Source organism: Nanorana parkeri, unplaced genomic scaffold (genome assembly GCF_000935625.1).
Source record: "Nanorana parkeri isolate BGI_ZX_2015 unplaced genomic scaffold, ASM93562v1 scaffold1135, whole genome shotgun sequence".
Taxonomy (NCBI): domain Eukaryota; kingdom Metazoa; phylum Chordata; class Amphibia; order Anura; family Dicroglossidae; genus Nanorana; species Nanorana parkeri.
In genome coordinates, this window is record NW_017307403.1 from 409311 (window position 1) to 422045 (window position 12735).

General features: G+C 39.5%; 1 protein-coding gene across 2 annotated transcripts in view; it reads right to left on the reverse strand.

The window, feature by feature from the left end:
- Nucleotides 1-3182: 3182 nt before the first annotated feature.
- The window catches only part of CHERP (calcium homeostasis endoplasmic reticulum protein), a 31749-nt gene continuing 22196 nt past the window's right edge, over nucleotides 3183-12735 (reverse strand). Inside the window, exons 11-19 of one of the 2 annotated variants that reach the window (XM_018568086.1) lie at nucleotides 12289-12527; nucleotides 11687-11820; nucleotides 10834-10920; nucleotides 8751-8897; nucleotides 7823-7939; nucleotides 7011-7105; nucleotides 5091-5276; nucleotides 4049-4099; nucleotides 3183-3273 (exon numbers count right to left, since the gene is read on the reverse strand). In XM_018568086.1, the coding sequence (XP_018423588.1) occupies nucleotides 3236-3273; nucleotides 4049-4099; nucleotides 5091-5276; nucleotides 7011-7105; nucleotides 7823-7939; nucleotides 8751-8897; nucleotides 10834-10920; nucleotides 11687-11820; nucleotides 12289-12527 (1094 nt within the window). In that variant the 3' untranslated portion in view covers nucleotides 3183-3235. Of the gene's footprint in view, nucleotides 3274-4048; nucleotides 4100-5090; nucleotides 5277-7010; nucleotides 7106-7822; nucleotides 7940-8750; nucleotides 8901-10833; nucleotides 10921-11686; nucleotides 11821-12288; nucleotides 12528-12735 lie in introns of both variants that reach the window. The other variant, XM_018568085.1, reaches the window with a different exon arrangement.

A 12735-nucleotide genomic window follows, 5' to 3' on the forward strand; every position in this document is an offset into this window, starting at 1 on the left:
GGCATACTGGCCCGGGAAGGCCAAGGCACACCCCAGGCCATTGGGGGGGGGGGCGGCAGGGTATCACTTACTTGTTAAGGCTAGGACCACAACTAACAGAGATGCAAGGTCTAGAGAGTGCCACTGGCAGACCTCATGGCCCAAAGACAACCTTTTAGGTTCTGAATACATAGAATTCCAGAAACACTTTTGTGAGAGCCCCGATAGTATGCAGTTGTGCCATCATTTTTTGACACCCCAGTGGTTCTGAAAACATTGCAATACTTAACACCTGCTTTGCAGCGCTCCAAACTGCATGGTAACAAGCTACAGGATGCTGTTTTGGGTTGCATCAGGAAAGCCATTTTGGTGTATTGACAGCACAATCAAATTCGGATTCTCATGAGTGCAATGAAGCTTCTGGTCTGATCAGAGTTTATTTTAGGTCATAGATGGTGTTTTTTTCCTTTCATACCACTGTTATTGACCCCGTCTTGTTGAGGCAGCCCCAGTTATCCAAAATATACCCACCTCAGATTGATTCCTTATGCCCCACAGCCATATTGTTCCCAAATTAACTTTTTCAGCTGAAGCAGGAAGTGACCCTTTTCTGGGTATGGGTGTCTCTCGGGGTATGAAAATTAGAATAAAGGATTATAAATGTATGCTACATTTGTTCTATTGACTAGTGGCTCTGGATGCAGTTATAGCCTCAGGTGCATGTCTTTGCCTATTTTACTACCTAAACAGCAGGCTGGTGGCAGGGAGGTGACATAGTTGTATTAAACTACAACAGCGAAAAGATAAGTGACCCACCTGGCTGTGCCATGTTGCAAGGGGTGCAAATCATAATAATGGCTGAACAGAATCTGAATTTCTTCAAGTAAAATAGCTCACACACACACAGGTATTTTAACTGCAAATAACCGTCTGGTCTGTGTAGTTCAGGTTATACCAATATATTTTATCTCAGCGCCTGCTTTTTCATTGGTCTGCCAGCTTTACAGATATAAAGTCATGAGTATTAATAAGACCATAGTCATGAGCTGTGATTCTCAGAATACAATACTGACCACTAAGTGATCTGCAGCATGTGTTGTGTTCACTAAAGCATCTGAATTATGGCAAAACTAAAACAGGAGGAAGTGAACAGTATTACAATTCACCGATTCTAGGACATTATATAGGTTTGACATTTGTTCACTATACTTTACTGCTACTTGCCAAGGTAATCAAAGTCGTATTAACTCGCAAACGTTTTTTTGGTGATGACTCCAGATGAAACATGTGTACACCCTGTATAATGTATTATTGCTGGCATTTGTTGTTCCTCTATAGCTGCTGGTATTCTGTCTGGTATGCTGCATTGTGCCGCTGTATTATACAATGCAGAGTACCATGCAGAATACCAATGTATTATACAGCAGCACACTGCAGAATACCACCAGCTATAGAGGAACAACAAATGCCAGCAATAATACATTATACAGGGTGTTTAATGTATTATTGCTGGCATTTGTTGTATTCCTCTATAACTGGTCAGTGGTATTCTGCATTGCGCCGTATAATCATTATACAGTGCAATGCAGAATGGCACCAGCTCTAGAAGACTACAAATCCCAGCAATAGTACATTATAGTATAATGTACTATTGCTGCGATTTGCTGTATTCCTCTATAGCTGCTGGTATTCTGCATTGCGCCGTATAATCATTATACAGCGCACTGCAGAATACCACCAGCTAGAGGACTACAAATCCCAGCAATAATACATTATATACAGCGCAATGCAGAATAACGCCAGCTACATAGGACTACAAATCCCAGCAATAGTACATTATAGCATAATGTACTATTGCTGCGATTTGCTGTATTCCTCTATAGCTGCTGGTATTCTGCACTGCGACGCTGTATAATGTGCTATATTGCACACCACACTTCTTTTTTTTTTACTTCCACCGCTCTAAGCTTGCTCCTGTGATGGACTACAAATCTCAATGCAAACTAGTAGTCCATCACTGGAGCCCTTCTTTTTTTTTTTATCCGATCGAACTTAATAATCGGCGAACTAATCGATTTTGAAAATAATCATTAGCTGCAGCTCTAGACTGCATAGCACTCTGCTTGAGAAAGGAGTCACTCTAAGCCCTCATTCACACGTGTAACAGCCAGCCCGTACAGATCTGTGTGGTGTGCACGGCCGTGGACAGGTGCTGCGTGTGATTACATGCAGCAGCCTGTCCTCTTTGGGAGTACGCCGCCTACACTCCGAACTGCATGTCTGTATGGGTGCCCCTGCTCAGACGCAGACTGGATCCATCCTGTCTACGTACGAGTACAGACACCCATACAGACATGCAGTTCAGGTGAGCCTAGGGCGGCGTACTCCCAAAGAGGAGGACAGGCTGCTGCATGTAAATCACACGCAGCACCTGTCCTTCCCGGGAGCGGCCCGATACGGCAGTTACTCATATGAATGAGGGCTAAAACAGGATATCAGGACTAGTGCTCAGGGGTCCAACACATCAAGGAGCAGCATCCATTGTAAGCTTCAAATCCTTTTGACTTGATTATCACTTAAAATGCTAATTGTTCAGAAAGAAAAGAGACTGGTGTATCACGGTTTCACAAGTTTATTTTACAAAATTATTTGTAAGCGAAGAAGGGCTGTTCACATACAAACAAAATTCATACAGTCAAATGATGCACTCACATGATGCACAGTTACAGTGTTTAACACTAAATCAACAGGGAGTAAAATACTTTGTTACACTCTAACTTGCAAGAAAAGCTCAAACTGTAGCAACATATTGCTAACACCTTAGTCAGTTTAACATTTTGCCTTCACTAAGTATAATACAACATTGTTTTAAAAAGTCATTTCTTATGAAGTCTTGGAAAAACGAATAAGCGATGGGATTGCTGGTGAACAGAACGGTCCTGATAATACCGGGGGACATTTTTATGCTGATAAATATACAATAATTTTGTTGTTGTTGAACAAATGTAAGGCTGGGCAGAGACCACTTTTTCATTGTGTGCTGAAAACGGGTCTGTCATCCAGGCATGAACAATATTGAGAGATATATTCTCTGCATTTTAAAAAATAAAAAAATTAAAACTTTACCAATTCAAATGGTAAAGACCACCAAAAAGCAATTCTTTACAACTTATGTAATAAAATTCTAGGTCAGTCCCCAGGGAGAGTCTAACTGCCACAGTTCTGAATAAGACGACAGACTTCATCTTGGATTGGGTCATTCTTGTGCTGGCGGATCCTGGCACTCCCGCTTTACTATAGGAAAAGGAAGAGGTAGATCAGACTTAGTTCTGTTACAGAGTTAGCTCATGTTCGAGCAACAAGCTTCAGCTACAGGCAGCATTGAGAAGCAAGATGTGAACATCTCCATTTAAATGCATTGGAAGAGCTACATTGAGCTTCATAGTTGAGCGATTTTTGAGTGGAAATTGCACTAAAAAATGCTCATTGTGAATGGGGTCTCAAAGAAAAAAGTAGTACTATATATGTCTTAAAGATGGAAATTTGTATATTTTGTTACAAAATATCAAATGTAGTTAAAAGGATGACTTCACTCTAAAAACAGTAGATCAACTGGAACTCTACCATACATAAAATCTATATAAATGAATACACTAATAATGTTACAGAAACTGAAAACCACAAACTAATGCACACATTTTCCATTAGGAAACTGAGTGGCTAATCAGTATCACATATGATCTCATACAAGTGACACCATAAAACCAGTAACCTATATCCCAACCTAAAAAAACAATTACTAGAATCTATGTTGCCTAAATACATGATAGGACAATCTCAAGTGGTCTAAGGTTATGAATATTAATGGAATAAGCAAAATGGATGTATAGTCCTCCATTAGGACACTAGGACAAGTCAAGCAAGCAGGGTTGAATATTTAGCCATATACTATGCTGCTTTGGAAATTCTAGGTAGAAAATAAGGAACAAATATGATCATATTTATTAAAGCATGCTGCTTCATTACAGCTGGCAAGGTTTTGATAAAAAGGAATGCAGAACACACTCACTGTTTCCTGGTGGACCTGAGCCTGGTGGAAAGGGTCCTCCCGCTTTGAAATCTAAAATAATAAACAGGTCCAGTTCACATAACGAGACCAGGTTGACCCAATCACATGCCCAAATAAATGTTAGAAATATATTTTCAAGTGAATACAGCAAGGATAAGAAAATTTGGAACTCCAGATGCCGAGGTGGTCTACCCCTGGCATACAGTATAAAGAATAAAAAAGACACTAGGGCAATGTAGGGATACAAATGACACAAAAACAAATGTGGCCATGTTCCAGATAAACAGGTTAACAGAGCTTACACAGTCCAAAAAAAACAGGTACAAGATTGGAGAGCTTGTGACCCCAACCATAAGACCAGTAGCATATATATCCTTTTACCAAATACATTATACCAAGCAGCTCTACATCTACACTTCAACACCACATACAGGTGAAACTCGAATAATTAGAATATCATGCAAAAGTTTATTTATTTCACTATTGCAACTTAAAAAAGGTGAAACTAATATATGAGATAGAACTCCTCCATCACTAGAACATACATGCTTGATTTGTTCGCTGGTACACCTTTCAACAAACTGTAAATAAAGAACACAGGATCACCTCTTACCTGTTAGGCTGGATTTTCTTTAGAAAACATACCTGTCCAGCGATCCACTGCTACATGCCAAGTCCAGCACTGCCACCTTCCTTTCCTACATTATCAGGAGTTGGCTGGGTTCTTACAGCTGGAAGGCCCGCCCTCTGTCTCTCTGCTCTGCAGCCTCCTGGGTTATGCGATTGGAATATTCTAGGAGGCTGCAGGAGCAGGACATGTCATGCTCGCCTGGGTGCAAATGGAGGCAGGGAAAGTAGGCCAGATAAAAATGAAAAATGTAAACAAAAAAAAAGGGGGGGGGTTATATTGCAAAGGAAGGTTGCAGGAAGGAAAACTATTTTAGAGAGTGAAGGTCTGATTTAAGGCACACAAAATGTGCACCAAATGTCTCCTAAAAAGCATATGAAATGAATGTTCATCCCTAATCTTTTCATGACTTACTTTCATCTCTGGCTTTCATTCGTGCAATGAAAGAGTAACTTTTGTTCCTACGGTAGTTTTCATAGGGGTCATCAAGAGAGACTCCGACTCCTTTGTACTGGTCCCACTTGTCACGGATATCGCCCCCTTTAATTGGATCCTGAATACCCTGCTCATTAGCACCAAGACCCCCAGCTCCACTCCACCCTAAAGACAAAACGAAGGTTGAAGTTAATTTTTTCCACTATGGAAGCATATATTAGTTTTATATGTGCAGTATTTAGGATCCGAACATACACATGATTTGCATGCTGCTCAGAAGTATGTTTTAGGGCCACTGCATCAACTCACCAAGGAAGAAAATTGTATGCAGTGTTGAGTACATATATAAAACTATCCTTTGCCAAGCTAAATAAAATCGACAGTGAACAATAGTGAAAAAGAAATGTACACAATAAAATATCAGGCTTTAAATAGCCCCAAATAATGTGAAGATGATAAAACAGAAAACAATGTTGATATTCACTGGGTGTGGATTGGATCATCTCCTTGGTTGTGGTCTGCACGGCATCTTTCCTGATTGATGATCACTTCTCTGCTGAATATTGTCACCGTATTTGGGATAATATGTTGTACCATTAGGATCTCGCTCCGATACACTCACTCATTCACTCGACTTGATAATACAAGGACATAGTGGTGTGTTTTTAATTTTTTTCTGCTTATCTTCACATTATTTGGGGTTATTTAGAGCAGGGTATTTTTACTGTGTACATTGCTTTTCACTATTGTTCACTGTCGATTTGATTTTTTTTTATTTAGCTCAGCACAGGATAGTTTATATATTTGTCGTTCTTTATTTATAGTGCCTAGAACCTGTTTTTATTTTTTTTAATTTGCACTGGTGCAGATAATTTTTGTTTAGAGTGTTCAGTACATAAATACCTGGTTCCATGCCTCACCCCTTTGTCTGGATCACTAACCAGAAACCCTGTAGAATGTCACTCACCCTCAATAGCTTGCTCATCCAGACAACAAAGTAGCATTGCATAAAATCAGCTGAGCGTTTGCTCTGCATAGTGATCCTGTCAATGGCAAGTTGTTGCCAGCTACAAGATTGCAAGTGTGACATGGCCCTTGCCCCTCCTATCTGAGTAGAAGTCTAAGGCCACTAGTTCTTTAGATTTAGCAATATTGTCAGCTCAGTTGACACATGGTCTGGCAGAAAGCCTCTTCAGTGGGCGTTAAATCCACTGTTCATCATACAGACAAGCTTTAAAGGGTTCTGTAAATGAGCTATGAAATAACATTTTCAAGTGAATTCTGTCATAAACCTTGAAAAAGAATCCGTGCTTTGTCCCTGCAGGGCAAAACAACAGCTTCACATGAATGCCACCACACCAGCAGCACATGCTTAGCTTACCTTCGCTTGCCTGTAGCTCTGTTTGACCACAGAAGTATCTGCCCTGTGAAGCCATCAGTAACAGAGCTGGATACCCAAATGGTCACATGGGGTTGAGCGGAATCAGTTCAATACTCCCACCAGTTCCTGGAAGTACTGATTATTTTTCTTTAGTCCCAGAAACCAGAGTGGAAAAGTTGTTGGTGGTGGTGGGTGCCATTATAGTTAATCTGTTACCCCGCCCTATATTTGTAAAACACACATTAACTTTGATATTTTTTTTTCTTAATTTTTCTTTTAAAAGAATATTACTGGTAATATGTGAACATAGCACTAAATGTGTTCCCCCTTATTAGAAAGGCATGGCTAGAAAGTGCATTTTACATGCTGAGGTCATATTGCCCTTTGTTCTGCAAACCTAGCATTCACTTTATATTTTTTTTTTCCCGTCACAACAGCTATAGATTTAGGAGCAACAAAAAAGGCAAAAACTACTCCATGTGTCCGCCAAATAAAGACTAAGCAGATACAGCACTCACCCATTTTTACTAGCATTTGGTGCCCCTTGTTCTCCTCCCCGAGACGGATGCTTGTTGGAGTTCCTCCCGATGTGGAACCCAAACCTGAAGAGGAGCTAAAAAAAAAAATAAACAAAAATAAATGAATGAAGCACTATAAAAAGGATCTATATTTAATATTTAAACTTTCTATACAAGCCAAATTATTTTTTTCCCAATAAAAGTTAGCTAGAGCTATGGATACAAATGAATTTATTCATTTAAAACTACAATATAGATGACTAGTTTACAAAAACAGTAGCACCTGGTTCAGTAGGGGAAGTTCAAGATACTGTCATTAAATACAGACTTGACTATGGAATAACCAGTTAGAAAGAATAAAAAACATGCAGGATCAAATAAAACTGATTAATTGATTTACATGAACAAAATATTTAAGCCCTAAATAGCACACCTTGTGGTTTAGAAATACAGACAAGTTGTAGAAAAGAAGTGCATCCTTTCTGTGGATCTGCGAATCACACAGATAAAAAGAAAAGTAGAAAGGATGTCAATATATTGGACATAAGAGGCTTCTTTATAAAACAAAGAATACTACAAATATGGAGATGAAGCCATACAGGTTCCTGTGTTCATGGTCGTGTAAACTGACAGTTGGAAAGAAAGGTTGCTATTGGCAATTTCCCCTGACATTCATAACCATTTAAAATGTGCCATTTATAGTTGGCACACAAGAACTGAACTGATAAACATGTACAGTCCAATAAGGTCATTCTTTCTACAAAGAAGAAAGTATTTATCCTACCAAATCAATTGATTTACTATTCACTTACGGAGGGGTAGCACTGCGAGATCTAGATCTGCGCCGTCTTCCAGGTGAGTAAGATTTTGATCTTGATCTGGACCTTGACCTTGACTGGCTTCGAGATGACCGAGACCTGCTTCTGCTCCTGATTAAAAAGTGCAGCCAAAACAGAAAAGTTATTAGTCTTCCTTTAGTAGGTGGTTAGAAGATAATCATAGACCAAAAAGCACTGCATCGTCCGTCCACACATAGCGTGGTGACCTCTGCTGTACAGCACCAGATCAATGCAGGTCACCGCTAGGCCACATAGGAAACAATTGTGTTCTATGTGTCCCATTCACACTACAACACAGTGGGCGGTGTGCTGCGATAAAATGCAAATATGCTGCATTTCATTGCAGCGCACTGTATGCCATCACAGGTCACTGCAAGGCAGGGACCTGGATGAGGTGTTCAAATTGTACACACCACATAAAACTGAAGAAAAAAATAAACTGCGACAGCTACAGCAGTGTGCAATAAAATGCTGTCACAATGCACTAGCCCATCTGCTAAACCACAGCATTGCAGAGAATATGCTAGTGTGACTGGGCCCTAAGAAAATAACACACATGTATTAGCCCCCAACAACAAGGAAAAAGGTAATGTTTTTTTTTTTTTTACACAATATCAGTATCTTCAAAAGCACACGATAGTCAAATGTGCTTTTTTATGGATACATTTCCAAAACGCACTTAGGGAGTACGCAACATTTTCTGGTGCCCAGTGACATTTTAAAATGGAATCCAAGAACACATGCGGTAAACAGAGTTTTTGTCAACCTCTGCAGCTCTACATTTAAGCTAAAATAGCTTATAAATGCATACACAGTCAACAGTTATATATGGCACAAATAGACTCAGCAAAACTATAAAAAGTTAGACACAGGATACCACATAAAATGATGTACACTTTACCTGGACCTGGAGTGAGAATATGACCTGGATCGAGAATGAGATCTTGACCGAGACCCAGAATAGGAGCGAGATGACTTTGAAGATCTAGATTGTGAACGTGAAGAAGAACGGCCCCGACTTTTTGACCGACTTTTAGACCTCGATGTCCTACTGAAAATGACAAAGTTTCACAACAGTACTCAAAAGCTAGAATACAAATGTTAGAATGCTAGAATACAAATGAAATACAGATTCTAAATGTTAGAAGTTATCATCATCACAGTTAGTCTGGAATACTAATTACATAGAACACAAAACATGCAATACATAATAAAGTCTGGAGCAAGCTCCCATTGAATCATTCTATTTCCTGTTCTCCATTTTTATGATCTCTTTTTGAACTGACAACCTAACGACTGTCTAGAGGTGCAGCATTTTCAGTTGTCATTTTAAAAAGAACCGAATATACATGGCCTGCTAAAAAAGGTAAGTGTTAAGCTCCTATTTATATGAGGTTCAAACTGTGCAAGTTCCCAAGCATAAGACCCATGTACTAATGCATCATATTACAGTCCTATTAGTGTAGTCTGTGCATGGCAGTCATAACTAACCTTACATGTCCATTTCTTATAGGTTCTATATAGCACACCATGCTCTGACAGCTGATCACTAATCAATACAAAAACAGATTCTGCCAAGAGCTTCAGCCAGGAAATTAGAATGAATACCATCAATGGAATACTTTAGAGCTGCAGCTAACGATTATTTTCAAAATCGATTAGTTAGCCGATTATTAAGTTCGATTAATCGGATAAAAAATAAAATAAATTTTAAAAAATGGCTCCAGTGATGGGACTACTAGTTTGTATTGAGATTGTAGTCCATCACAGGAGCAAGCTTGGAGCGGTGGCAGTAAAAAAGAAAAAAAATATTGTGGTGTAATATAGTGAAATGAAAAGTGTAAAATTATGCAGCAATGAATGCAGAATGGCATCGGCTATAGAGGACTACAAAACCCACCAATAGTACATTATACAGCACAATGCAGAATACCACCAGCTATACAGTAGAGGAATACAACAAATCCCAGCAATAGTACATTATAGCTGGTGGTATTCCGCATTGCGCTGTATAATGTATTATTGCTGAGATTTGTAGTCCTCTATACAGCACAATGCAGAATACCACCAGCTATAGAGGAATACAACAAATCCCAGCAACAGTACATTATAGCTGGTGGTATTCTGCATTGCGCTGTATAATGTACTATTGCTGGGTGTTGTAGTCCTCTATAGCTAGTGGTATTCGGCATTGCACCACTGTATAATGTACTATTGCTGGGATTTGTTGTACTCTATAGATGGTGGTATTCCGCATTGCGCTCTATAATGTATTATTCGTTGATTTGTAGTCCTTTATACAGAGCAATGCAGAATACCACCAGCTATATAGGAATACAACAAATCCCAGCAATACATTATACACAAAGTGTATAATGTATTGCTGGGATTTGTACTCCTCTGTATAATATACAGCACAATGTACCATCAGCTATAGAGGAATACAAATCCCAGCAATACATTATAGAGCACCATGTGGGGGAGGGAAGTGCAGGCTTACCTGAGCAGTCTTCCAGCAACTTGTTTCGGAGATCGGGCCTGTCTATCGGAGGCTGTCATCCACCCACACCTGCTCCTCCTTACTTCTTCTCCCCGCGTCCCTGTGCCGATCGTGAATGCGGGCGGGCGGGTCTGGCAGCTGCGAGCGTAAGGTGGGGAGGAGGTGTGGCGTGCAGCGTGTGTGGAGCCGTGAACAGGGCCAATCAATCGGAAGCCGATTAATCGATGATTGAAAAAGTTGACAACTTTTTCAATAATCGATTATAATCGATTATGTCGATTAGTTGTTGCAGCCCTAGAATACTTATTACATTTTTCATTTCAATTTAAAACCTTTTCAACCAGATAGGTGGAGAAAAGTGCAATTTAGATCTTTTTATGTAACAATACGGTTTTAATATTTGTAAAAAAACATTTAGGAAACCCCATTCATAGTAGAGTTCTCCAAGTCCCATGAAGAGAGAAAGAACCCTTTTGCTCCTCACCTGCTCCTCTTGTCTTGGCCTTTTCGTCGACGGGCCCTCATCTTTGCTCTAAAGAATTCATAAAGGCCATTCTGCTCCCAGCCTTCACTGAACATACAAAAAGACAAAAATTTCAATTGACCTGAACTAAACAATCTCAGGGAAATGTATTGCAGAAAAAGGTTTTATAACCAATCCACAGATGCAGATAATTAAAAAAGCATTATATATTATCCAAGTAGTGTGAGGTCAAATGAGAAATTCAAAATGCACCACATATGCAACGACAGCAGAGTGTGAAGGGGAACTATAACTGGTTTTGGTCGGTTTAATTGGATTTTCTTTATTTAAAATATTCTACAAACATTAATATCGTTAACCCCATGACAATAAGTATGCAGATCAATCTTGACTATTGCAAGCCCAGCACTGGTTGCTTACTGTCTCAGCCTGAACACAAGAATCAAAAGGGGTTGCTTTGTGCAGAGCAGAGAGGACAGCTAAATGTGATGCATAAATAAAATACATTTGTTAATAGTTGGGGTACCTGAATGCATTTGTAAGGCGTAACTCCAGAGCTATGTGTCACTTTAACTGTTTCAAATACTTTTAATTAAGAAAAATAGTTGTAATTGTTACAAATATATCTCACTGTATTTTTGTAAAGGTTTAAGCTTTAAAAGGACATCTGGAGCACATAATGGCTTGTTCACACTGTGTCTGCATTTTTTTTCTGCATTCCAGCACACATGTATAGTGTGAACACAGTACACAGAAAACTGTATTCTGTATACCCTGTTCATGTGTAGTGATGTGCAGAAAAATGCAGCTCAAGGGACATGGTGTGAAAAAGTCCATAAGAGTTCAAACTGACCTGTTTCGGGGTCTGTCATGTGACGGAGGGCTGTAAAAAGCCTCAACAGCAGCCAAAAGCCTTTCACTAGGTGGCATTGGAGGAGGGAGGCGGATATCTTTGGGGTCAAGAGGTTTGTACTCATGGTCTTCAAGCTGCATAGAAAATATAGACTCAGTAATGTTACGCAAAGTAAAAATACACATTAGTAAAGATCGCACAGTAATTATATCAAGTGACAAGGAAATAGACATTAAACTGAGATACAATGTAAGATATTTCAAAATATCAGCAATAATTGAGGCTTCCAGGATATTGTTTGGGCACCTAAATCCATTCCATCATTTCATGTACTGTGATTGGATATAAAAAAAAGTAGACTAGGATACAGGTTTAAGTAGGAAGCTTCTTACGTTACCAAACTAAACTAATCAATGCCCTGGAATGAATGAATGTATAGTCCAGAACCTGGAAACGGCAGCTTCCATTAGAAGCTTGTGAGTTAGGTGTTTTGTCTGTTGACAGATTCATGCTAAACCATCTAATCCACTTTATTTTACTTGAGAACATAGTGAACAATTACTATTTGCATCTATGAGCATACTACAAACAATAGCATGTACCTTAACCAATGGTGCCATAAGTCCCGCAGGAAGGTCAAAGTATGGAACATTCGGAACAAGGCTGGGGTCATCATGGTTGACGTGTGGGGGCCCTGGTCTACGCATATGAGGCGGCTGACCGTTAAACCCATGTGGCGGGGGGCCAAAGTCTTGGTGTTGGGGACCTCCCCATGGAGGATGTTCATTCATGCCTGGATGTGGCATTCTGTGGCCTTGGTGATGATGTGGTGGTCCCATATCTAATGTGCGGAACAGTAAATGACATAAAAAGCAAAGGGATTTTAAAATTCATCAGGATACTGCACATAAATTACGATGATACACTCAAAGTATAAGTACACCTTTAAAGAAAAAACCCCCGGGTTACAACCACAATTGACATTTGCATAAATCACTAAAAGAGAGAAAAGGTTTGTGTGGTCCTGGTGGGGCAAGTATATTAGCTAC